The sequence below is a fragment of the Mesoplodon mirus genome, assembly GCF_964341445.2.
Source record: "Mesoplodon mirus genome assembly, chromosome: 11".
Taxonomy (NCBI): Eukaryota; Metazoa; Chordata; class Mammalia; order Artiodactyla; family Ziphiidae; genus Mesoplodon; species Mesoplodon mirus.
Genome location: NC_138987.1, coordinates 66,774,142 through 66,802,056, shown reverse-complemented (window position 1 = coordinate 66,802,056; position 27,915 = coordinate 66,774,142). Strand labels below are relative to the sequence as shown.

Below are 27,915 nucleotides of genomic sequence, written 5' to 3'. Positions count from 1 at the left end.
TCTAACTTTATTTTCAGGAGTGGCCCAATAAGGCTGTACTTGGTCAATACTACAGACATAATCTAGGGTCTAGGGGTAACTTAAAGAACATTAATAAATACACAAGCACACACACACATACCCAGTATTAGAAATTTAAAAAATCAGATCTTAGCTCAAAAAGATGAACTACAGTGAACCTTTATTGTTCTTTAGAAATGAACTTTCCACAATATTAATAAATCTCATTTTTAGCTCTGCTTTGAAGTATTGATACCAGTGAAGTAACCTTTTTCTTCTTTGAATCTTTTCTTGTAAAATTATAGTTTTCTCTTTTTCTAAAATAGCAGGAAGTTCCTTCCAGTTCTTAATAAAGATAAAGGGAGCATTCATGGACTTGAGTAACTGCAGAGGAGCATTATGGTAAACAGATGAATTTCCACAGCTGCCAGCTGTCATTACGTCTTCTACCACGGGAACGGAGCCATAGGAGCAAGCCTCATATATTCTGTAACACTCCGTGTTTACTCCTGCTGGGCACAACGTGAGATCACTCTGACGCAGAGCATCTTGATAATTCTTAAGGCTTTCATTTGTTTCTTGAGGCTGCCACCTAGAAAATCAGAAAAAAACCTGAAGTTTTCACTTTACTAAGCATATCTTTTGTGGAAGAAAATATTTTATCTTTTAATGTTGGTTACAAGAAATGGTAAACACATTATAGTGGTGGCAGGCAGAAGAGATGCATAAAATCTTGCCCAAATAGATTTCTTGAAAATATTTAAGAATTTGAGAAGTTTACAGCTACACATTTAAAAAAATCTTGTGGCCATACAATTTCTGAATGAAATTATATCAGCCAAAATTTTGTGAGTGCTTTGTCTTCTTTCTCTACCTCACCCTTCATCCAAATTCCTGCCCTTATGGAGCTTATTATCACAGTTCTAGTGGTGGAGACAGATAGTAACCAGGTCAAGTCAGTAAATTATTTAGAAGGTGTTAAGTGTTGTGTGGAAAAATAAAGCAGAGAAGTGAGGAGGGAGTTTTTGGTAGGATGGTATTGCAACTGTAAAGAGGTGATCAGGGAGTGTCGCACTGCATGGGCATCTGAGCGGGGAGCCAGAGGTGAGGGAGCAAACCACACAGATATCTGGGGGAAGAAGAGAGCACAGAGCAAGCATAAAGGCCATGATATGGCATGTGCTACGCATGTTCAAGGGACAGCAAGGAAGCCAGGGTGGCTAAAGCAGGGTAACTGAAGGGGAGAGGTGTAGAAGATGAAGTCAGAGCACCCATCACAGAGTTTTGATCAGAGGGGTAACTGACCTGATCTATGTTTTATCAGAATCTATCTGGCTGTTGTGTTGAGAGTAGATTGTATGGGGCAAGGGTAGGAGCTGAGAGGCTAGTTAGAAAACTAGATGTTCCCTCCTGACTGTTCCTATTTTCTCAGTGAAATAAGCAATAGGGTCATAAGGTAAGAGCAGTTGGGAAGAGAGAAGAAGGTATGAAACAGTCTTCCAGGAGAGAGGAAGAATACATGGACAAGGGAGATGGATGACTGCTGGACACTCAAGGGTCAGGGTCATATATATATATATATATATTTTTTTTTTAAATAAATTTATTTTTATTTTTGGCTGCGTTGGGTCTTTGTTGCTGCACGCGGGCTTTTCTCCAGTTGTGGCGAGCAGGGGCTACTCTTTGTTGCGGTGCGTGGGCTTCTCACTGGGTGGCTTCTCTTGTTGTGGAGCATGGGCTCTAGGCACGTGGGCTTCAGTAGTTGTGGCACGTGGTCTCAGTGGTTGTGGCTCGTGGGCTCTAGAGCGCAGGCTCAGTAGTTGTGGTGCACGGGCTAAGTTGCTCCGCGGCATGTGGGATCTTCCCAGACCAGGGCTCGAACCTGTGTCCCCTGCGTTGGCAGGCAGATTCTTAACACTGCGCCACCAGAGAAGCCCAAGGTCATATATTTAAAGTGAGAACAATTGGCACCTTTCTCCAAGTGTGTTTGGCTGCATGGGTGAAGGTATGGAGCAGGTAAGAGAGCTGGATTTAACCAGAGTTAGGGTTTGCTAGATTAAGGAACTAGGGAGCTGAATGTATATGTGGTCATGATTGATTATGAAATTTAAGTGGGTAAAGAATAAAGTAAAGATGAGGTGGGTAAAGGACAATGAAAAGGTATAAGGAACAATGAACTGTAAGTCCCAGTTAAATTGCTGAAGTCAGACTATTACAGGGAATGAGCTGGAATGATAGAAAATGATGTTTACAGAGAGAGAGATGCTGGAATTTGAGATCATGCAGTATGTGTAATCATAAGGTCCAGGAAATGACCATGGCAGTGAATGGCTGAGGTCAAGTGGAGACCCAGATCGCTGGGGGAGAGGAAGTAAAGGAACTGCAAGACCAACGTGATGGAAAGACCATCTTTGTGGATTTGGGAATCACTAAGAATGAGGCTGGAAAAAATGTCGGAGACACTGAGAGTATGCCAGGAACTAGACTCTTCAAAGAATTAAGGGGATAAACCCAAGGGCCAGTATATGATTTCTCTTTTCTTTTAGGAGTTTTTTAAAAATTAATTTTATATTAGAGTATAATTGATTTACAATGTTGTGTTAGTTTCAGGTGTACAGCAAAGTGAATCAGTTATACATATATATATCTCCACTCTTTTTTTTTTTTTTTTTGCGGTACGCGGGCCTCTCACTGTTGTGGCCCTTCCCGTTGCGGAGCACAGGCTCTGGATGCGCAGGCTTAGCGGCCATGGCTCACGGGTCCAGCCGCTCCACGGCATGTGGGATCTTCCCAGACCGGGGCACAAACCTGTGTCCCCTGCATCGGCAGGCGGACTGTCAACCACGGCGCCACCAGGGAAGCCCTCTCCACTCTTTTTTTAAGATTCTTTTTCCATGTAGGCCATTACAGAATACTGAGTAGAGTTCCCTGTGCTATAAATAGGTTCTTATTAGTTATCTACTTTATATATAGTAGTGTGTATATGTCAATCCCAATCTCCCAATTTATCCCTTCCCCTTATGATTTCAAAGAGAAAGAATAATGGATAGTTTTGTCTGCTGGTATGAGATTCAAAATTGGAGGTTTTAGGGAGGGAAAAGGGAGAGTGGTCTGGAAGCAGCAATGAGAAGCAAGGAGGACACCTACTCCACCTCCTGGCTCAATGGTAGGAGAGGGATTTTAAGAATAATTCTGTTCCCACAGTAAGCTTTGTTATTTTGCCCTCACTCATTCCATTCTAGGCACACTGTCCCTCGTTCCTCACACATGGTAAGCATGCTTCCACCTTAGGCCTTTATATCTGCTCTTCCCTCTGCCTGAGCAACTCTTCTCCCAAATAGACATGAGGCTCACCCCTCTGCCTTTTTCAGTCCTGTGCTTAAATGCAAACTTCTAACTAGCACTTTCCTTGGCTATTCTAAAATATCAAATGCTCCACTCCTGACCCCAAGTCCTCTCTACATCCCCCTCCTCTGCTCAATTTTTTTACATGGTATTTATCATCGTCTGACACTATATATATATGACACAATATATTTTATTGGTTTGTCTCCTCCAATAAGCATTTAAGTTCTAAGAGGGCATGGACCCTTTTGACTGTTTTGCTCACCACTGTCTCCCTTTATGGCTAAAATAGTTTTTGGCATATAGCAGTTGCTTGATAAATATTTGTTGACTGAATGGATATAATATGATTACACTAGCCATTAGAGAAATGTAAATCAAAACTACAATGAGGTATCACCTCACACCAGTCGTCATCAAAAAATCTACCAGCAATAAATGCTGGAGAGGGTGTGGAGAAAAGGGAACCCTCCTGCACTGTTGGTGGGAATGTAAATTGATACAGCCACTATGGAGAACAGTATGGAGGTTCCTTAAAAAAACTAAAAATAGAACTACCATATGACCCAGTAATCCCACTACTGGGCATATACCCTGAGAAAAGCATAATTCAACAAGAGTCATGTACCACAATGTTCATTGCAGCTCTATTTACAATAGCCAGGACATGGAAGCAACCTAAGTGTCCATCAACAGATGAATGGATAAAGAAGATGTGGCACATATGTAAAATGGAATATTACTCCACCATAAAAAGAAACAAAATTAAGTTATTTGTAGTGATGTGGATGGACCTAGAGTATGTCATACAGAGTGAAGTATGTCAGAAAGAGAAAATCAAATACCGTATGCTAACACATATATATGGAATCTAAAAAAAAAAAAAAGTTCTGAAGAACCTAGGGGCAGGACAGGAATAAAGACGCAGACATAGAGAATGGACTTGAGGACACAGGGAGGGGGAAGGGTAAGCTGGGACGAAGTGAGAGAGTGGCATGGACATATATATACTACCAAATGTAAAACAAATAGCTAGTGGGAAGCAGCCGCATAGCACAGGGAGATCAGCTCAGTGCTTTGTGACCACCTAGAAGGGTGGAATAGAGAGGGTGAGAGGGAGATGCAAGAGGGAGGGGATATGGGGATATATGTATACGTATAGCTGATTCACTTTGTTATACAGCAGAAACTAACACAACAGTGTACAGCAATTATACTCCAATAAAGATGTTAAAAAATATATATGATTACGCTAGCAATACTGAATGGATATGATTACACTAGCAATAGAGTCAGGATTTCTTTTCTTTTTTTTTTTGTATTTCTATGCCTGATTTATTGGTTGATTTTTTACAATTTCCAACCCCTTCTTTTCTGTGAATGAAAGATTTCTTAAATTGTATAATGCTTTACAATCTTCAAAAGTTTCACACACATAATTTCATATAATCACATAATAACCCTTCTTCCCCCTCTACCTCTAAATTGCCTCTCCTGCTTCCCTCTCCTCACTGGTAACCACTAGCTTGTTCTCTGTATCTGTGAGTCTGCTTCTTTTTTGTCTTATTCACTAGTTAGCTGCATTTTTAAGATTCCACATTAAGTAATATTAAACAGTATTTGTCTTTCTCTGTCTGACTTATTTCACTTAGCGTAACACCCTCCAAGTCCATCCATGTTGCTGCAAATAGCAAAATTTCGTTCTTTTTTATGGCTGGTTAGTATTCCATTGTATATATATACCACATCTTCTTTATCCATTCATCTGTTGATGGATGCTTAGTTTGCTTTCATATTTTGGCAGTTGTAAATAATGCTGCTATGAACATTGGGGTGCATGTATTGGTATCTTTTCAAATTAGTGTTTTTGGTTTTTTTCCAGTTTTTTTGTTTTTGTATATACCCAGGAGTGGAACTGTTGTGTCATGTGGTGGTTCCATCTTTAGTTTTTTAAGAAATCTCCATACTGTTTTCCACAGTGGCTGCACCAATTTACATTCCTACCAACAGTGCCCTTGTCTCCACATCCTCGCCAATATTTGTTATTTGTGTTCTTTTTGATGATAGCCATTCTGACAGGTATGAGGTGATATCTCATTGTGGTTTTGCTTTGCATTTCCCTGATGATTACCAATGTTGAGCATCTTTTCATGTGTGTGTTTGCCATCTGCATTTCCCCTTTGGAAAAATGTCTTTTCAGTTCTTCTGCCCATTATTTAATCAGGTTGTTTGCTTTCTTGATGTTGAGTTGGATGAGCTGTTTATATAGGTTGGATATCAGCCCCTTATCAGTCATATCATTTGCAAATATCTTCTCCCATTGAGTAGGTTGTTTTTTCATTCTGTTGATGGTTTCCTTTACTGCGCAAAAGCTTTTAGGTTTAATTAGGTCCCATTTGTTTATTTTTGCTTTTGCTTCCTTTGCTTTAGGAGACAGATCCAAAAAATATTGCTGTGATTTATGTCAAAGAGTATTCTGCCTATGTTTTCTTCTAGGAATTTTATAGTATCTGGTCTTATATTTAGGTCTTTAATCCATTTTGAGCTGATTTTTTTAAGGTGTTAGCGAATGTTCTAATTTCTTTCTTTTACGTGTAGCTGTCCAGTTCTCCCAGCACCACTTATTGAAAAGAATGTCTTTTCTCCATTGTATATTCTTTCCTCCTTTGTCATAGCTAAACTGACTTGACTGTAAGTGTGTGGGTTTATTTCTGTGCTCTCTAGTCTGTTCCATTGATCTATGTGTCTGTTTCTATGCTGGTACCACACTGATTTGATGACTGTAGCTTTGTAGTATAGTCTGAAGTCAGGAAGCGTGATTCCTCCAGCTCTGTTCCTCTTTCTCAAGATTGTTTTGGCTATTTGGGGTCTTTTGTGTTTCCATACAAATTTTAAAATGATTTGTTCTAATCTGTGAAGAATGCCATTGATATTTTGATAGGGATTGCACTGAATCTGTAGATTGCATTGGATAGTATGGTCATTTTAACAATATTAATTTTTTCAATCCAAGAACAAGGTATATCTTTCCATCTGTTTGTGTTATCTTCAATTTCTTTCATCAGTGTCTTATAGTTTTCTGAGTATAGATCTTTTACCTCCCTAGGTAGGTTTATTCCTAGGTATTTTATTCTTTTTGATGAGATGGTATATGAGATTGTTTCCTTAATTTCTCTTTCTCATAGTTCATTGTTAGTGTACAGAAATGCAACCAACTTCTGTATATTAATTTTGAATCCTGCGACTCTACTGAATTCACTGATGAGCTCTAGTAGTTTTCTGGTGGCGTCTTTAGGATTTTCTATGTATAGTATCATGTCATCTGCAAACGTGACAGTTTTACTTCTTCCTTTCCAATTTGGATTCCTTTTGTTTCTTTTTCTTCTCTGATTGCTGTGGCTAGGATTTACAAAACTATGTTAAATAAAAGCAGTGAGAGTGGGCATCCTTGTCTTGTTCCTGATCTCAGAGGAAATGCTTTCAGCTTTTCACCATTGAGTATTATGTTAGCTGTGGATTTGTCATATATGGCCTTTATTATGTTGAGGTATGCTCTCTCTATGCCCACTTTCTGGAGAGTTTTTATCATAAATGGATGTTCAACTTTATCCAAAGTTTTTTCTATTGAGATGATTATATGGTTTTTATTCTTCACTTTTAAAATATTTATTTATTTTCTTTATTTATTTTCTTTATTTTTGGCTGTGTCGGGTCTTAGTTGTGGCACATGGGATCTCTGTTGAGGCATGTGGGAATCTTTTGTTACAGCACACAGTCTCTTCATTGCAGCGTGCGGGCTTCTCTCTAGTTGTGGTGTGTGGATTTTCTCTCTCTTGTTGTGGCACGTAGGCTCCAGAACACGTGGACTCTGTAGTTTGCGGTACACGGGCTCTGTCGTTGAGGCACGTGAGCTCAATAGCTATGGCGTGTGGGCTTAGTTGCCCCGCGGCACGTAGGATCTCAGTTCCCCAACCAGGGATCAAACCCGTGTACCCTGCATTGAAAGGTGCATTCTAAACCACTGGACCACCAGGGAAATCCTCCCAATTACTGTTTCTGATATAATATTTTACATCTAATTGTTTTGTGTATCCCTTAACTCAGGGGTCCCAACCCCCGGGCCACAGACCGGTAGTGGTCTGTGGCCTGTTAGGAACCAGGCCGCACAGCAGGAGGTGAGCAGCGGGCGAGTGAACAAAGCTTCATCTGTATTTACAGCCCTCCCCACTGCTGGCATTACCACCTGAGCTCCACCTCCTGTCAGATCAGTGGCGGCATTAGATTCTCATAGGAGGGTGAACCCTACTGTGAACTGCGCACGTGAGGGATCTAGGTTGCTCGCTTCTTATGAGAATCTAAAGCCTGATGATCTGAGGTGGAGCTGAGGCAGCGATGCTAGCACTGGGGAGTGGCTACAAATACAGATTATCATTAGCAGAGAGGTTTGACTGTACAGAGACCATAATAAATCAACTGCTTGCAGACTCATATCAAAACCCTATCAGTGGGACTTCCCTGGTGGCGCAGTGGATAAGACTCCATGCTCCCAGTGCAGGGGGTCTGGGTTTAATCCCTGGTCAGGGAGCCAGATGCCACATGCACGCTGCAACTAAGAGTTCACATGCCACAACTAAGGAGCCTGTGTGCCACAACTAAGGAGCCCTGGAGCCGCAACTAAGGAGCCTGACTACCTCAACCAAGGAGCCCACGTGCTGCAACTAAGACCCGGCACAACCAAATAAGTAAATTAATTAAAAAAAAAAAACCCTATCAGTGAGTGGCAAGCGACAAGCTGCATCTTATGGAGTAGACTGGACATAAGCAACACATTTCGGGTGTCAGTGTCTCCCATCACCCCCAGATGGGACCATCTAGCTGCAGGAAAACAAGCTCAGGGCTCCCACTGATTCTGTATTATGGTGAGTTGTATAATTATTTCATTATATATTATAATGTAATAATAATAGAAATAAAGTACACACAGTAAATGTAACAAATGCGCTTGAATCACCCCCAAACCATCAACACCACCACCACCCCAAGTCTGTAGAAAAACTGTCTTCCACGAAACTGGTCCCTTGTGCCAAAAAGGTTGGGGACTGCTGCCTTAACTGCTTAACGTGGATACGGATGATTTTTACTACTTTTGTATTTTAACCTCCCTACCAGCTTTGTGTGTGGTGATTTCCTACTTTCACCGTATGTTTGCCTTTACTTCTTTCATTTTGTAATCTTCTTCTTTCTAGTTGCGGCATTTTCTTTTTTCACTTAGAGAAGTTCCTTTAACGTGTGTTGTAAGGCTGGTGCTGTACTCTTTTAGCTTCTGTTTGTCTGTAAAGCTTTTGATAACTCCATCAAATTTGAATGAGAGTCTTGCTGGGTAGAGTATTCTTGGTTGTAGTAGAGTCAGGCTTTCTAAAAGAGAGTATCTGCTCCAATTAATATATTTCTAGATCTAAAAGGACATTTTTTTTAGGCATTGCTTCTCTGATGACTCTGCTTTACACATGAAACTCCATTTGTTTATCTAAAAATAAAATGAATGATCCCCAAATTTCTTCCTTCAGTCCATGAACACCTGTTTCATGATTACCATGTAAAAGATGGAAGAAAGTTAACCCAGTTAAATCCATCCATCCATCCATCCATCCATCCACTCCCCGCTTATCCTGGCCTACTTAATTCAAGGTCCTATGTTACATCTGGGGATTCAAAGAAGAATGGTACATGGCCTCTGTCCTCAGGGTGGTGTCAGGTTCCTGAAGGTGTGAGGAGTATGGCATGCCAGTCTTGGAACACTGAACTGGTTTGCCAAACATCTCAGAGATGAACCTGAGACCATTACTGTCATTTACAATCTCCTGTGTTCAAATCTGACTAACAAATATTATTGAGGAAACCTGAACAATTGACATTTGCATATGATAGTTACCAGCATTCCCCTTCAAGATGGACTATAGGAGAGTCTCTCTATTTTTAATGTATATAACATAGTTTCTTCACAACTTTAATTACTCATGTATCTTCTGGAGAAAGACTGGTATTAATGGAGTTAAAAATGTCTGTGAAAACCTGTGCCATCACACAAAGCAACTCTCAGATTGGAGACAAAATGGATGAATCAAGTAGGCATAGAACTTACTGTTCTCTTGCTGAAACCCAGCAAAGCTTATCATTCCCATCTTGTTTCAAAATGTTCATTAGTGCTTGTCTGGATGAATTTTCATAAATGGTTCCTACGAAATTACACAAGTATGGCCTTTCATTATGTAGCATTGACCAATTCGCCTCCACCACAGGAAAATTCCTGTATCTATAAAAATAAGTACATGTGAGTTAATAATATATGACAATAGGGCTAGCAAAATTTCCATAATCCAACATCTTAGGTAGCATGATGATGTAGAGAAAAGAGATTTAAAATATGATTTTCTAACCCCCAAATTATAATTTTCCATGCTTACTTTGGAAAAGTTCCTAAATCTACTGACTTAAAAAAAATTCTCACTTTGACATCTTTTACAAAATTGCTATAGAGACTATGTGCCTAAAGTGCCTTGTTTTTTATATTCTTCAACTTCCATCACTTACCTGAAGTTATAAGACAGGTTGAATTTAAGACCTTAAAGGTATAAAGAATCTTCTACATTCATAATAATCATGATTTAATTAATGTTTTAGGCAGGTGATGGAAAGATTACAGAATACATACTGCTATAGCAAAGAACTCCAACTCCAAAGGCTTATCAAGTAGATTAAAAAAAAAAACCCTTACATCCCACACAGGAGAGGTCTGTTGCAACTGGCCCATTCTAATGGGCATTTGGTAATTCCAGGCATCAAATTATATGCCTGAACTACAACCTTCACATAGGAGAAAGCTTAACGTAACAGTTAGTCTATAACAGGTTTTCTCAATCTCGGCATTACTGCCATTTGGGCCAGATAATTCTCCATTGTGGAGGCTGTCCTCTACATTGTAAGATGTTTACCAGCAGCCCTGGCCTCTATCCACCAGATGCCAGTACAACCTCCTCTCTCCACTTGTAACAACCAAATATATCTCCAGACATTGCTAAATATCTCCTGGGGGTGGGGGTGGTGTGAAATTGCACCTGGTTGAGAACCACTGATCTATAGGAAAGATACTGGCTTTGTCCAATATTACCAGAGTTACTGTGAAGAAGTAATTCTTTTGTTTCAAAACATTTTACAAATATGGGCTCTACACAAGGAATAGATTTTTCAGAGCACCTTAAACTTGGCTATACCTAACAAACCTTTTTGTCTGCCCTACCCTAAGCCTGCTGAGTCAGAATTTTGTTGTGGAAGGCCAGGGAATATGTCTTATTAATGTGCTTCCCTGGTGATATTTGTGTAGCCAACTGGGCAGCAGTCTAAGGTCACATTTTGTAACCAGTGATAAAATAATGCATAATGAACATCTGATTCAAATACATTATATTACTGAGCTATTTCATAATTCATCCATTCAACAAATATTTGTTGAATGCTTACTCTGTAGGCACTGTTTTAGGCTCTACAGATAAAGTAGTGAACAAAAGAGACAAAAATCCCCGCCATCAGGAAGTTTATGTACTAGTGGCAACTTAAAGTCAACCTACTGTTATTCAAAGGCTCTCTATTAACAGAATGATACAAAATAAGTTTCCAGTTCTATAGAAAGACTTCACATATATTACATACTATTTAATTACCCTTTCTTTATACACAACAGATTTGTGCAAATTCTATCAGTCTTAGTCGCAGACCTGAGTATATTATAATCCTCCCAAACCCCAGGGTCAGTGTGCTCTTCATTTAATATTGGATCTAAAGTAAGGATTTAAGGGGAGTTCACTGGCGGTCCAGTGGTTAAGACTCCATGCTTCCACTGCAGGGGGCATGGGTTCGATTCCTGGTCAGGGAACTAAGATCCCACATGCCATGTGGCATGGCACCCCCTCCCACCAAAAAAAGAAGAAATAAAGTAAGGATTTAAGAAAACTCTATATCTATATAGTTATATAGATATATAGATTCTATAATTGTTTTAAGAAGGTCCATCTGTCTACCATCCACTGCTAAACATTTCTTTAAGGTACTAGTGATAAACCTGAAAATTTCTCCTATGACTTGGGGTTCTAAAATACAAAAATGTAACTCATCTGCTCTCCTCATAAAAGTCTAAGATACTCTAAAAACATCATTATTATTACCAAAGCATGAGACCAAACCATATTTTTGCCCATAGAAAAGGTTGTACACGGCCTCAATGAGCTCAGAAGTACTACATTTATTACAAATTTAAAATACAATCTTGCTGATACAGAAATTCAGGTCTTAGAGTCTAAAAACATGTAATGATATTTGGTACTTACGTTGCTACTCCTAAAGGCCACTGAAATACATCCATGTTATTAATCCAGGGGCTGTCATATATTATGAAAAGTAGTTCCACAGAGCCTCCATTTCTTTTGAGAAACTGGTTTATCCACTCGTTATTACAGTGTTCATTTCCAAGCAAAACAACAGCAAGATGCTTGAGTTTTTGAGTTTGCACTAAATTTTGTGCATAAAGTAACCACTGGGTGGCATAAAAGACCTTTGCTTTTTCTCTTCCATTTAGAACGAGTACCACATTATTCTCATCAACAGAGAAGTACCCTGGGACCACAGCTGGACCAGTGATGAAGCTGTTAAAAACAAAATGAAAACAAGAGACAAACAAAAAGAGAACAAAAGTATTTGGTATCAGAAGTTTTAAATCATTTTATATAAAGTATATAATGAAACTTAATCCATATTCTTTCTAGAAATAATTTCTATAACACATGTTTTTTTGAACAACTTTGGATGACGGGACATAGATATAGATTAATGGGAAACTTTGGTTGTAGACAGATTAATTATATGCAAATTTGAAAGTACCCACAGGAAAAAATATTTACCTTATATATCTAATAAAAGTATAAATATAAAAATTTGAATGGGAAGATATATATAACAAATTCACAATAGTGGTTGTCTCTTAGGAGGAAGGAAGAGGAAAGGGCCTGAGGAAACAATACAAAGAGAGCATTTATTGCCTTTACTGGAAATATCTAATTCCTTTATGAGGAAAGTTAAATATCTGAAGCAAATATGACAGAGAGACAGAATTTGTTAGTTCTAGGTGGTGGGTAAGTGGGAATCTATTGTATTACTCTCTATTCTTTTTTTTTTTTTTTTTTTTTTATGCGCAGGCTCAGCGGCCATGGTTCACGGGCCCAGCCGCTCCGCGGCATGTGGGATCTTCCCGGACCGGGGCACGAACCCGTGTCCCCTGCATCCGCAGGCGGACTCTTAACCACTGCGCCACCAGGGAAGCCCACTCTCTATTCTTTAAGGTATTTTAAAAATATCATAAAAGGAATAGATACATGTCATAACTCACATTTCATATTATGTGCTGCTTCGAACAACCAATACCATTGAAATATTTTACACGAATGTGTATTAAATACAAAAAATACCATTTAACCTATCGTAAACTTAGTTACAACGGTTCTAGATTCTTTGCAACCTGCTCAAACATTTCTTTATAACTTGCTAGAATCTTTTAATATTTAGTACAAATATGCTGAAATCCTGCTTTTTTTGCTTATTGTTGGGGATAAAAACATTATTAAATGCCTTTTATATACATGATACATAGGCACTCTGCACAGGTTATCCTTTAAGCTCCACAGCAACTCTGCAGAGATTAGTCCCCCATTTTGCATTTGGGACATCAGGCTTTAGTTGCACAACCTGTGATGGCAGCATCACGTTTTGAATCAAGATCGAACTCCAGAGCTTGAGTCAGTCCCATGACACTATGGTTAACAAGTACTTGAATCAGTAGGTATTAGTGAAAACACAAAATATGAATATGTATTTTGTCTGTATATGTACTGTATGAATGCTATGACATGATTCTACAGTGATAATAAGCTACACGGATGAGAACTGCATTTTGAGTCTGCTTTGGACAGGAAGACGCCAAATAATTCAGCGATCATTTAGTAATTTAAGAGAATGGGCAGAATCTGCGGGGTTAGAAAACGCTTTAAAGAGAATGATGATAATTATGATAGGTTTAAAATACTTATTATTGGTAGTACATGAACACTTTTTCTCTCCTTTAAAATTATAGGTGGGAATAGTTCTAATTTTAATGATCCACACAGATTAACAAAAGCATGATTCATTCAGGGCACATTTGACCCATCTTGGAATCTCCACAGCTTTCTTTTTGTAGAATGCTCTCACATTCCAGCAAGCAGGCATGTCAGCTCTTATGCTCTGACTAACTGGTTTTCTAGACCTCAAGGCCATGTTCAAGTAATAGTGAAAGCCCTGGGGTCAATGCTCTGGAGCTAAGGTACAGATCGGAGGTTCCCAAATTTTATTGGTTCCCAAGACTTTCAGTGTTTTAGTAATTTTTTCAAGCCAGAAGAAATGAGTAATGGTTCAGTTTTTTAAGTTCTTAGATCCAAATAACTTAGTATTTATGTCCTAAGAGCTTAGAAGCCACTTTAAAAATAATACACATACACTGAAGGAAAAAATAATATTCCATTTCATTCTTAACTAACCACACATACTTAATAATGGGATGTGTGCACCCGTTGAGCACTACCCAACTTCTCAAACCTTGGAATCAGAGAGGACACTGCCACGGTCGCTGCCTGTTCCACTTTGATTTTTGCACAGTACTTGGATTTGATCACAGCAACCATAGGAAATCCAGCTCCACAAATGTATGACATCTCTGAAATGGATGTAGGGTGATCTAATGTTGAAACTGTGAACTACCTCAAACTAGTTTGCATGGTGTTTGACAGATATGAAGTATAATTGTGATTCCTACAAATATTTGTGGTGCCCCAGGGTGCCTTAGTATACAGTTTGGGAAGCACAGATTTAGGTAAAGAAACTTTAGGGGTAAAAAAAAAAATCCCATAAGATTCAGATAGTTGTGTGTGTGTTGGAAGGTGTGTTAGTCAGACTGCAGTGGGTTGAGAAGTGAATGAGAAGGGGACAGTAAGAAGTAAGTGGGGAGAAATGCAAATCAAAACTACAATGAGGTACCACCTCATACCAGTCAGAATGGCCATGATTAAAAAGTCTACAATTAACAAATGCTGGGAAGGGTGTGCAAAAAAGGGAACCCTCCTACATTGTTGGTGGGAATGTAAATTGGTGCAGCCACTATAGAAAACAGTTTGGAGGTTCCTCAAAAAACTAAAAATAGAGTTACCATATGATCCAGCAATCCCACTGCTGGGCATATATCCAGATAAAACTCTAATTCAAAAAGATACATACACCCCTATGTTCATAGCAGCACTATTCACAATAGCCAAGACACGGAAACAACCTAAATGTCCATTGACAGATGAATGGATAAAGAAGATGTGGAACACATACACAATGAATATGATTCAGCCATAAGAAATAATGAAATAATGCCATTTGCAGCAACATGGATGGACCTAGAGGTTTTCATACTAAATGAAGTAAGTCGGAAAGAAAAAGGCAAATACCATATGATATCACTTATATGTGGAATCTAAAGTATGACACGAATGAACTTATCTACGAAACAGACTCACAGACAGAGAGAACAGACTTGTGGTTGCCAAGGGGCATGGGGAGTATGGGAGGGATGGATTGGGAGTCTGGGATTAGCAGTTGCAAAGTATTATATATAGAATGGATAAACAACAAGGTCCTACTGTAGAGCACAGGGAACTATATTCAACATCCTGTGATAAACGATAATGAAAATGAACATGAAAAAGAATGTATATATAACTGAATCACCTTGCTGTACAGCAGAAATGAACACAACGTTGTAAATCAACTATACTTGAATAAAATAAATTACAAAAAAGAAGTAAGTGGGGACAGTAAGTGTAGACAACTCTTCTGAAAGTGTGGATGAGAAGGTGAGAACGCAATAATGAGTGAAAGGTGGGAGACAAAGGAGAGCAAGGAAGTAACCGATGGAGCAAGGTCTTGGGAGATGCAGAGGGCATGCACAGGTGGAGGGAGTTAATACTGAGCACAGGTGAGGGAGATCACCTCATTGTCTGAGAGCTGAGGAAAGAGAGAAGGTTAGGTGAGGGATCACGCAGAGATCATGTAGGTAAATGTTAGAGGAGCAGCTAGTTAAGGGAGATAATTGTGGATATCTTGAGGAAATAGAGGCAGGGTTGTCTGCTGAGAAAGAGGGGGTTAGGCAGGTGTTGGGTAGTGGCCTAGAGAAGAGTAGAAAAATCTGCTTTTATTCTTTCTCTATTTTCTATCTTGAACGCATACTAGCTATCCAGTCATGCAAGCTAGAAACCAGGGAACTGTCACATTCGATTCTTGCTCTCACTTAATAATCCTTAAATTCTGATAGTTTTGTCCCCAAATTTCTAAAATTCCTGGCTCTGCTGGAATACCACTTCCCAATTTCATCCCTTATTTATATCTCTGCTGGATACTTATAGTTTCCTAATGCAACGTCCTGGTCTGCCTGCATTCAGCTGTCTCCTTCAAATCATTTTTCCACATGGCTACTAGAGACATCTACACAAAAAACATACATGACAATACCACTATCTAGTTTAATCATCTTCAACTGCTTTTCACTGAACAAGAATAAAGTCCAAGAGTTTTAATGTGGCAAATACAAGGCCCATGATGATCTGGCCCTTGCCCTCCACTCCCAATATGAGCTACCCTACCCCATCTTCATGCTCTAGGGATTCCGAATGGTTTGCGATTCTATGCACAACCCAAGCTGTTTATCAATTCTTAGGCCCTGATATTGCCTCTGCTGGGAATATAATCACTCCTCTTACTGCCTTCCTAAATCCTACTAATCTTTTAAGACTTAGCTCAGCTATCACCTCCTCTAGGAAGTCTTTCTTGATAGGCCCCATATCCCCAACTCTACTCATACTGAGTGGCCTTGCCTCTATATTTCCCTAACAACTAAGGAGTATGCACGTCCTTACCATTATGCTTTGTATAAGGTATGAAAATTATTTATGTGTTTATCTCAGCCACTAGTGTGTGAACTCCCTGAGGCTAGGGAAAAGTATTTTATTCACTTTGAAATCCTCAGAGCCTAGTAGGAACTAACTAGCAGGCACTCAGTAAATGTTGAATGAGTTAAGCCGTAATTCTCTTTAAGGGAGTTATCTGCTCTACCAATTTATTTAAGTTCTCCTACTGCATTTAAAATATGAATCAAGTTACAAAAATTCAATTTATTAATAAATTTCTAGCTATACATTTATTACATAAAGTAGGGCATATGTATGAGACATTATAGTATATTTATGCATGATAAAAGATGTATTTTAGTTTCCTAAAGTTATTAATCATGCATCAGTCACAAATATCCATTAGCTGGAAAATGAACATATTTAAGGAGCTCATACACAGAATTTTAAAACAGTGACTTGCTCTTCTAGATTTCTTAGCATATATTTAATAGTCAGAACTTCTAATTTTCAATATTTATTATTTTTCTGCTAGGTTCGGTTGAAAACTTTCTTCCCAATAAGTACTTTCAATACTTACAAAGTCCAGAGAAATCATTTGAATATTGAGTTCTAAGCTGAATGTGAGCAAAATATATTTTTTTAGAATCCAATATAATTATTGTTTAATTTTTTCTAAAATTCATTGAGTGCTACTGAACAAATGCTATATGCTATTACATTAAGTGAGTTACAGATAAGATTAATAATTGCCAGCTAAAAGTCTGGCAAATGCCTTGATAAAGAATAAGCGCACAAGCTAAACCATCCACACAGCTCTCAGCCATCGAATTCTACATCATTTTTGCTTAATAAATAGTTTTAGAAAATAGGTATACCGAACCCATGAATGGCCCTTACTTTTGAATAGCTGTTGCAATTCACCTTACTTTTGTGGCCAGCATCATTGCCATGACTCCACGCCTTCTGAATTCAGTGTTTATGATGGAACACTCCCACCCTCATACTAGCTTGGCTGGAGTGGGAGAATGGGCATTATGAAAAATTAACTATATTGTCTTTCTTTACCAATGAAAATTTTATTTGAGATCTGTATTGATCTATGGTCCAGTATATGACTGAAACATAGTGTAACCATTAATATTATCTATAAAAGCTTTCACTCACTGTAATGAGTAGTGAGCTCACTAAATTCTTATAATAGTAATATCTGGAAATTCTAAAAATAGGAATCAGACACATTTTATTGTGATCTTCAGAGAAAAGTTCAACTTTTTCATAAGGAGCAGATGCTCACTGAAAATATAATTGACTTTAGGACTTCCTTGGTGGCGCAGCGGTTAAGAATCTGCCCACCAATGCAGGGGACACAGGTTCATGCCCTGGTCGGGGAAGATCCCACATGCCGCGGAGCAACTAAGCCCGTGCACCACAACTACTGAGCCTGCGCTCTACAGCCCATGAGCCACAACTACTGAGCCTGCGCTCTAGAGCCTGCATGCCACAACTACTGAAGCCTGCGTGCCTAGAGCCCATGCTCAGCAATGAGAGAAGCCACCGCAATGAGAAGTCCGTGTACCACAATGAAGAGGAGCCCCCAGTCGCCGCAACTAGAGAAAGCGTGCGCGCAGTGACAAAACACCCAACTCAGCCAAAAATAAATACACTTATTAAAATAAAAGAAAGTATAAATTGAATTTAGATAACAACGAATAAGTAATTTAGCATCTAACTTTTGTTTTATCAAATGAGTAGACATTTATATATCTTATGATAATGCCTGCACATGCACATTACAGAATTCTGAAGGCAGTCTTTTGGGGATAATCAAAGGTCATGATAAGCAGAAGACTCTTCCTAAGAAATTAAACATAAAGTTGCCCTTTGAAATTAAACTATAAATGAACATATGACAGATATGAGCAGAGACAGGCAAAGTTCCTTCAAGAGACGGAATGGGTGCCATACTAGCTTGTAACCTAATTGAACCCATTAACATAAAACGTGTATCAAAAAGGTGTTTATTGGGAGGTATGTGAATGGAGAGATAATAGACAATAATGTAAACACAGAAAAAAGGAGAACTGAAAGGTAGGGAGATGTTGCAGTACCTATTTAAGTAACAGTAAAAATAATAAAACTAATAACAAGACTTCTATAGTGATCACCATGTGCCAGATACTGGTCTAAGCACTGTATATCTATGAATGCATTTAATCTTCAAAACAATCCTGTGAAATAGAAACTAATATTTACCTTAATAATTATTTTAAATTATTATATTATATTATAATTATATATATTATATATATATTACATTATATTATAATTATTTTAAACACAAGGAAATCCAGGCACTGAGAGGTTAAGAAACTTGCCAGGGTCAGACACTAATAAGAGGTAAAGCTGGAATTGGAACTGAGATATTCTGGCTTCAGAGTCTGTGCCCTTAACAACTCAGTCACACTGCTACACTGCCCACAGGTGACTGGACTTCACCAGGCTGCCTCACAAGTTCAGTTTGCCCTGCATGTATTCATCTATTCCCATCCTGAGCACAGACGATGTATGGTACTGACTCAGTGGTGAACATGGAGTCATTCATTTCTTCCCTTCTGAAACACACAGATTTGGAGGTGCTATATATAGTTATAGCCCACATTTTGATTCCATATTTAATCAAACAACTCTCAAATATTTAGGTATCACTTGTAGTCTGCCTATATGGAAAGAATGTGCTGGTCAAGCCAATACAAACATGTGGACTGACTGATAGTTCTATTTCCATTCTGAGTTATTTACTTGATATTCTGGATTACATTATTTAGGCCTATGTATAGGTAAGAATCAGCATTCAGGAGCCTGACTGAACCTGGAACACTGAGGATACCCTTTCTATTTTCTGCCTCGGAAGTGCTTTGAAATTAACATTAAATTATATAAGCTCTTTGTAAACTTAAAGGTTTATTTAAATAGAATGTATTTATGCTTATTTAAAGGATTTTGATAATATTTAGAAACTCTTTCTATATCTTCAAGATGACCAATTACTGCCAATTCACTTTTGGTCAAATAAAAATGAATGTGTTGGGACCTCCCTGGTGGCGCAGTGGTTAAGAATCCGCTTGCCAATGCAGGGGACACGTTCGAGCCCTGGTCTGGGAAGATCCCACGTGCTATGGAGCAACAAAGCCCATACACCACAACTACTGAGCCTGTGCTCTAGAGCCCGCGAGCCACAACTACTGAAGCCCATGCGCCTAGAGCCCATGCTCTGCAACAAGAGAAGCCACCGCAATGAGAAGCCTGCACACTGCGATGAAGAGTAGCCCCCACTCGCCACAACTACAAAAAGCCGGCACGCAGCAACAAAGATCCAATGCAGCCAAAAATAAATAATAAAATAAATAACTTAAAAAAAAAAGAATGTGTCGAAACATTTAAGTTAGTACCCATGTAGCCTGATTCAACTCAAAACTTGTAATTTCATAAAAGTTTATTAATTTTGGATAAATTATGTATGCTACTTTCCATGAGCCTAAAACTTTAATAAGCTGTTTAAAAAAATCTGCTACAATAGTGAACTTCCTTGAATACACAGTTCTCTTAAATTCTAAAAGGAAGTAGCATTGTTATTTAATCATAATATAAAATCTCAGGTAAAAATTTCAGAAGGAAACAGGAAGTTAGTTTTTCTTTTGGGAGTTAATGCCATTTGCTCAAAACCTTTGCTGTAGTAACACTGTATATTAACTTCTCTATGAATTTCAAATAATTCTTTTGAAAATGCTAATATATATTGTAGGTAGACCTAATAGACTAATACTCATAACACGTGTTTACTTTTAAAACAGCAAAATGTTACATTTATAAGCATAATACACATTTACTTTCAAACACCCAAATCCAATTATTTTAAGTTTAGGATTATGTATAAACTCTTCAATGGGATTAGATCAATAGAAGCCTGGAGATAAAAGGAAAAATAATCATTACCAATGATGATTTAAAAGCCTGTTTACTTTTCAAGAATGATTACTTTGAAAAGATACATGCAATGAAATTGCTTTCCAAGTGTGTATACAGTAAATAAAGAATTAAAAGAGCAGCAAAAATTCAAATGAAACTGATATTAACTATAGCTCTTCCTCTTGATTTCTGTGAGAAATAAACGGAAACCTAAAGGAAACCATAATCTTTGGTTCACATTTTTTTCCCTTAATAATATAATTGTTAAATGAAATAAGCATTTAAAAATAATTATTTTTGGTTTTTATTTCAATAAGAAAGCAAAATCTAATAGAAAATAGCATTCTTTCATTGTCACAATATTTCTAAATAAGATGATCTTAATTCTATTTAAAAATCTTCAGAAAATATGCAATCACAGATAAAAAGTTTTATAAGAGTGTAAAAATGTCAATACATTGGTTTTATTGAATTAAAAAAAGATTTCTGAATATTGCAGTAAAATGGTAATCTATACTATCAAATCATGATAGAACTCATATATGAAATGTTTTGATAAAAATTTCAAAACTAATAGCAGTAGCTTTGCTACCACGTGAATATATAAAAATATGTGAATCTATTACATGAAGGAGAAAAATAAAAATACTTTAAGTCTGCATATTATTCCAACATACAGAATGTTACATGTTTATCAACAACCAAATGTTACAAAATTTAGAGCATGAACTTTTCCATATAATCAGAAATGTTTTGATTAAAATGAAACAGACACATCATTCCAAAAAAACCCCATATTTTGTAACATCCAATTTTATAAGAAAATGTTTAAGGTAAGCTTTAACTACAAATATATATACATGAGATTTATCTCTCCATCCTTCACAAGTTGAAGTGAAAATATTTTCTATAAATATTGATATATTTTCCTCTGATTTTTCTTCTAGTATTTACATAAAAAATTGTACAGCAACATATCACAGGTTAAAGTTGCACAATTAATACCTGTAATGTGTTCTTCCAACAACTAAATTTCCTTCTCTCCGCTGAGCAGTCACATCAGTGGGCTCAAGTAAACCTTCAAAAATATGCTCCCAGAGATACAAACCTGGTAATTAAAAAAACAAAAAATGAAAGCATTTACCTTCTGGTGTACTCTAGTGTGTGAGATGAATTTATGTTCTGCTCTTTCATATCATTTGATTAGGAAACCAGATTCTATTCCTCTTTGGGCTCAAAATCATCAATATGGCAGCTAATGTACAAGAGACTACACTCAGAGGTTGTCAGTATAAAATGTGGGTTATATTAAAGACAAATAACTCTCTTACTCTAAATTTGAGAAACCCCTAATCATCACTGGACCTTTACTACCTACCTTATCCTGAAATGTGTTATATTACAGTGTAAGTTACTATATGATTACAGTGTAAGTTACTGTATGATTAGGACTGTTTCTATATTATAACAGACTGGGGGTGGAGTCACTGTCTTGTGCCAAACAGAACCAGAGAAGCTCATGTATGTACATATACATTCAATATGTCAAGGAGATATTACCTCCTCCCCACCTGAACACACACCCTTCACTGCATGATGCCCTCTGCAAACAAATGCCACTGTGTCTTTTCTCCTTAGGCTGGCCCCTACGTTTTATCATGATTTCACCTGAATGAAAGCTCTTAGAGTAGAGGTCTCAGAGCTCTGTATTGTCATACAGTGAGGTAATCTGGAGATGAGGAGGTAATCAGGGAGCCCAATTATGTAAATGTAACTAAAAAGTTACATTGAGAGGTGTGTTTTGTTCCATTCTCATTACACCACAGTACTAAAAGACACACACAAAACCCATGTTTAAAGACTTGGCTAATCAGATAAAGCTTTCCAAATATGGTAGGCTGAGTAATGCTTTCCTCCAACCCAAGAGGTCCAAAGATGAAATCTCTAGCGCCTATGAATGTTAACTTTACAAAGCAAAAGAGATCTTCTAAATGTGATTAAGATAAGGATGCTGAGGTGGAGATATTATGCTGGATTACCTGGGTGGGTCCTATGTAATCACAAGGGTCCTCAGGAAAGGGAGGCAGGAGACTGAAAATGAGGGAAAGAGATGTGAGGAGGAAGCAGAAGTCAGAGTGAGGTGGGGCCTTGAGTCAAGGAATGCAGGCAGTCACTAGAAACTGTAAAAGGCAAGGAAGCAGATGCTCCTCTAGAGCCTCCAAAGGGAATATAGCCCTGTGGACACATTTTAGATTTCTGCCTCCAGAAACTTAAGCTAATAAACTTATGGTGACCGCAGTTAATAATACTGTATTGCATATTTGAGAGTTGCTAAGAAAGTAGATCTTAAAAGTTCTCATCACAAGAAAAAAAATTGTAACTATGTGAGGTGATGGATGTTCACTAGACTTACTATGTTGATCCTTTCACAATACATACAATATATCAAATCATATGTAGTACACCTGAAACATATATATATAATGTTATATATGTCACTCACAGATCAATTTAAAAAATGTGTTGTTTTAAGCCACTAAATTTTTGGTAATTGGTTATGGCAGCTAAAGGAACCTATAGATTATGTAGCAATAGATTATGGGACTTGGAAATGGGGTGCTGCTGTAACAAATACTTAAAAATCTGGAAGTGTCTTTGGAATTGGGTAATGGGGAAAGGCTGGAAGAATTTTGAGAAGCATGATTAAAAAACACCTAGATTAGATTGACTTGAACAGACTGTAGGTAGAAATATGGATGTTAGTGACTCAGTTCTGAGAACTCAGAAGAAAGTGAGGAGAACAGTAGGAAAAAACCTGTATCATGTTAGAGAATACCGAAATCACCATAAACTGACTGTTGGTAAAAATATGCACATTAAAATTGCTCTTGGTAGGGGCTCAGAAGGAAATGAGGAACATATCATTAGAGACTGGAGAAAAGGGGATCTTTGTTATACAGCAGCAGAAAGTTTATCTGAATTGTGTCCTGCAGTTATATGCAAAGCAGAACTTGTAAACGATAAACTTGGATAGTTAGCTGAAGAGATTTCTAAGTAAAGTGTTGAAGTTGTGGCCTGGTTTCATCTTGCTGATTACAGTAAAATATGAGTTGAAAAGAGAGACTGAGGAAAAAAACGGTAAGCAAAAAGGAACAATGACTTGATGATTTCGGAAATTCTTAGCCTATTCAGATTGCAAAAGAGGTGAAAAATTAGGAGATTCACTGTCAAGAAAGCATGCTCTGGAGAGAAGGCTAAGGATGTAGGTGACATCCTTTTGCTAATGCCTGGTCAGAATACTCAATCACAAATAGGGTTTTTTGAAAATATTAGGTGTTAATTTATGGATCTCCTTAGCCATCTCAGCAGAAGCTAGAAATAGAGATGGGATTTTCCAGGTAAGACCTGTGAAGGAACTCTTGTCTAAAAAAGCAAATCTTTGTGACATAAATGGGAGACCCACAAGGTTCTTGAGAATGTTATATTAGCAGAAACACTGACAGCTTGGACTAAAAGGGACAGAGACAGCTTGAAATGAAACAAACTTATTGGACTCCCAAAATCCTAACAGCAGGAACAGGATGATAAAACTACTGAGCTGCAAACACATGCTAACCTTCTTGAAAATGGAAGGATGACTTCCCAAGCATGGAGCTGAAAGTCCAGAAGTAAAGTTCTGAGCCACAGAGTACTCCCAGGCATTGAAACCTAATGGAGTTTGCCTGGCTGGATATCAAAATTGCTTAAACCTGTGACTCCATTTTCCTTCCATTTTCTCCCTTTTGGAATGGGAATTTCTATAACTGGTATCCTATGACTGTGCCTAGAGAATAGGCTGATGAATGAATGCAGTGCTTGATAAAGCTCATCTGGACACTTTGTGCCTATTGGATTGAAATGAGAAAATTCTGGAAACATGAAACTTTTTAAGAAGTTGATATAATTAAAAACTAGAATGGAGAAGTGGAAGTTTAAAGGAAGAAATTAATATTAGAGATTTTATAGAGAAAAAAGTTGCTAGAACTTGATGATTGGATGCCTGGGTCTGGGTACTAGAACTTCAGAGGTCAGTAGAATTTTTCAAGGATGTATATATGTATGTATGCAAGTGTCTATGAATTTATGAAACATCATGGGTCAGGCACTACTATTCTGTTTACTTTCCTTTCACCTGGTACCTTCTATCCATATCCCTTACTGTACTTAAATCTAACTAATGTTTTATGGCCAAAGAAAGCCCCTTCTAACTCACTAAATTCTTTCTGACTCTTCTGTCATTGAGGGTCCCCCATTCTCTAATTGAGCATATCATATAACTTGGAACACTACACTCTCATGAAACTCAGAGCAAAAATGCTTTTGTGGGCAAACAAGTTTAATCAACTACATACTATATCCCCTTCTTAGACATTCACAATGAACACTGGCTCTGACAAAGCCCTGCTATAAAGAACCTTGTTTAACTTTGTTTAGTTCAATGTTTCCCAAACTTGTTTGGCCATTAAGGGCAGGGGCCACATCTTATACTTGTGCATCAAGCGTCCAATAAACACATAATTCCATGAAAATTCAGTTGACATAGGCATTTCACTATAATTATGCATACACAACCTACTCTTTGTATTGACAAATAAAGCTGTGCTCTGCTAAAGACCAACAATAGAATATATGTGTGCATGTGTGTGTGTGTGTGTGCATTTACACAGATGTTGTCTAACAGAAAACAGAAATGGAATATTGAGAAAAAGTGAAAAAATGCATTAGGATGTCTTAACAAATGATGAAATAAATTGTAACTATACTAACAAAGTGCTTTTTACATGTCTTAGCTTTAAACATTAACTTACCAATGGCAGCTTTGCCCCAGATTTGTACATGGAAGTCTTTTTTCTCTTTTGTGGACTTATTTAATATCTGCAGTCGGTGTTTTTGCTCATTTTTTTCATCTTCTTCCCAAGGATTCCATTCTTCACTTCTCAAAGTAGATTGTTCTATGTTATAAAAAGAGTAACAAGTGTTATCAATAAAGTAGAGCTGCAGTTGTAGATAAATTCAAGCCATTTAAATTAGATGTTAGGGAGTTTTAATTGCATCCTAACTTCAATTTTTCAAAGAGATAAAGCAACAGAATTTGAACTGGTTAAACACTGTAAAAATAAAAAAAGGAAATCATAACTTAATTTTGATTGAACTGTTACCCTAAAAGAGCTTGATATAAAATAATAAAATGTTAACACGAGGCAGGAAATTCTCTCTCCCAAACAAAGCCTTCTAAAATGACTGGGTACAGTAATACGCATCAAGTTACAAGTTTAACTTTTGCCAGTTCTTTACAGATCGTATATATGTAACACAACCTATACTTAAAAACTTGACTTCAACATGAAAAGTGTCCCACAGTTTCAGATACTATTGTGCAAAATTCTGAAAGAAGAGAGAAATAAGCCTGAGTCCGATCCTGACATAGGTCAAAATACAAGAGAGGGGGCTTCCCTGGTGGCGCAGTGGTTCAGAGTCCGCCTGCCGATGGAGGGCACACGGGTTCGTGCCCCGGTCTGGGAAGATCCCACATACCGCGGAGCGGCTGGGCCCGTGAGCCATGGCCGCTGAGCCTGCGCGTCCGGAGCCTGTGCTCCGCAATGGGAGAGGCCACAACAGTGAGAGGCCCACATACCGAAAAAAAAAAAAATACACACACACACACACACACACACACACACACAAGAGAGGGGATCAACACTTGGAGATGAAGCGCTCTGGCCTTCCGAAGTCACGGCAGGATTAGAGCAGGCTCTTTGTTTCAATATGGGAATAGATGTCCTTAAGCCAGCAGCATTCCAGCGAATCTCTGGCATTTCGTGACAATATCTTGGATTTTTTTTTAACATCTTTATTGGAGTATAATTGCTTTACAATGGTGTGTTAGTTTCTGCTTTATAACAAAGTGAATCAGTTATACATATACATATGTTCCCATATCTCTTTCCTCTTGTGTCTCCCTCCCTCCCACCCTCCCTATCCCACCCCTCTAGGTGGTCACAAACCACCGAGCTGATCTCCCTGTGCTATGCGGCTGTTTCCCACTAGCTATCTATTTCACATTTGGTAGTGTATATATGTCCATGCCACTCTCTCACTTTGTCACAGCTTACCTTTCCCCCTCCCATATCCTCAAGTCCATTCTCTAGTAGGTCTGTGTCTTTATTCCCGTCTTACCCCTAGGTTCTTCATGACTTTTTTTTTCTTCTTAGATTCTATATATATGTGTTAGCATATGGTATTTGTTTTTCTCTTTCTGACATACTTCACTCTGTATGACAGACTCTAGATCCATCCACCTCACTACAAATAACTCAATTTCGTTTCTTTTTAGTGAGTAATATTCCACTGCATACATGTGTCACATCTTCTTTATCCATTCATCTGTTGAGGGACACTTAGGTTGCCTCCATATCCTGGCTATTGTAAATAGAGCTGCAATGAACATTGTGGTACATGACTCTTTTTGAATTATGTGGAGAAAAGACAGCCTCTTCAATAAGTGGTGCTGGGAAAACTGGACAGCTACATGCAAAAGTATGAAATTAGAACACTCCCTAACACCATACAGAAAAATAAACTCAAAATGGATTAAAGACCTAAATGTAAGGCCAGACACTATCAAACTCTTAGAGGAAAACATAGGCAGAACACTCTATGACACAAATCACAGCAAGATCCTTTTTGACCCACCTCCTAGAGAAATGGAAATAAAGACAAAAATAAACAAATGGGACCTAATGAAACTTCAAAGTTTTTGCACAGCAAAGGAAACCATAAACAAGACCAAAAGACAACCCTCAGAATGGGAGAAAATATTTGCAAATGAAGCAACTGACAAAGGATTAATCTCCAAAATTTACAAGTAGCTCATGCAGCTCAATAACAAAAAAACAAACAACCCAATCCAAAAATGGGCAGAAGACCTAAATATCTTGGATATTTAAGATGTATTTTAAAGGTGTGCGCACCTGTCAGCCCCAGGGGTAGGGAGTGGGGACGGCGTGTGAGACTTGGGCGAGGACGGGGGCATTCATACATACATCCTCCAATCCCGAGGCCTGGGCTGGCTACCGAGAGCTGAAGGAGGAAGAGCGCACACCGGGGCCCGGGGGCAATCCCGGACCCGACAGCGGGACCGGTGGCCGCGCGGCTCCCCTAGCCCAGCCCCCACCAGCCCGCAGCCCCGAGTCCCGGCGCGCCGCCGAGGAGGGAGGCCGCGGGCCGGTGTCCTACCTCGGCCTCGCTTCTCCCGCGCCGGGGCAGCCCCCTTCCTGAGGCCCCGCAAAGACGCGTCCTGCGTCCGGCGGCGGCGCCCGAAGAAGACGTGGTAGGCGGCGTAGATGGAGAAGAGGCAGTACAGGGCGATAAGAATCGAGCAGAGACGCTTCCGAGTCAGCCGCATCCCACTCAGCCTTCCCCTCAGGCCACCACCACTGTGGACATGGGCCGGAGGCGAAGCCGCCACTCTGCGCCGCGGCCCTAGCGTCGCCGGGGGCGGACTCAGGCCCTGCCGGAGGGAGGAGTCACCCGAAAC

The 27,915-nt window shown here is 38.6% G+C and overlaps 1 protein-coding gene across 1 annotated transcript; it reads right to left on the bottom strand.

The window, feature by feature from the left end:
* Positions 1–155: 155 nt before the first annotated feature.
* On the bottom strand, positions 156–27,915 carry RXYLT1 (ribitol xylosyltransferase 1). The gene is made up of 6 exons (XM_082634562.1): positions 27,615–27,915; positions 25,187–25,330; positions 21,345–21,447; positions 11,727–12,041; positions 9,488–9,658; positions 156–592 (listed from the first exon to the last, which is right to left on the bottom strand). The coding sequence occupies exons 1-6, from the start codon at positions 27,781–27,783 to the stop codon at positions 169–171; spliced, it is 1,326 nt and encodes a 441-aa protein (XP_082490688.1). The 5' UTR covers positions 27,784–27,915; the 3' UTR covers positions 156–168.

What these genes read in the sequence shown, in the direction of transcription:
- RXYLT1 (XM_082634562.1), bottom strand. Translation starts at nt 27,783, where the DNA reads ATGCGGCTGACTCGGAAGCGTCTCTGCTCGATTCTTATCGCCCTGTAC. An exon ending in GCGGGAGAAGCGAGGCCGAG is followed by an intron (nt 25,331 to 27,614) that starts GTAGGACACCGG and finishes TTTATAACATAG; the next exon opens with AACAATCTACTTTGAGAAGT. An exon ending in GTTGGAAGAACACATTACAG is followed by an intron (nt 12,042 to 21,344) that starts GTATTAATTGTG and finishes TGTTTTTAACAG; the next exon opens with CTTCATCACTGGTCCAGCTG.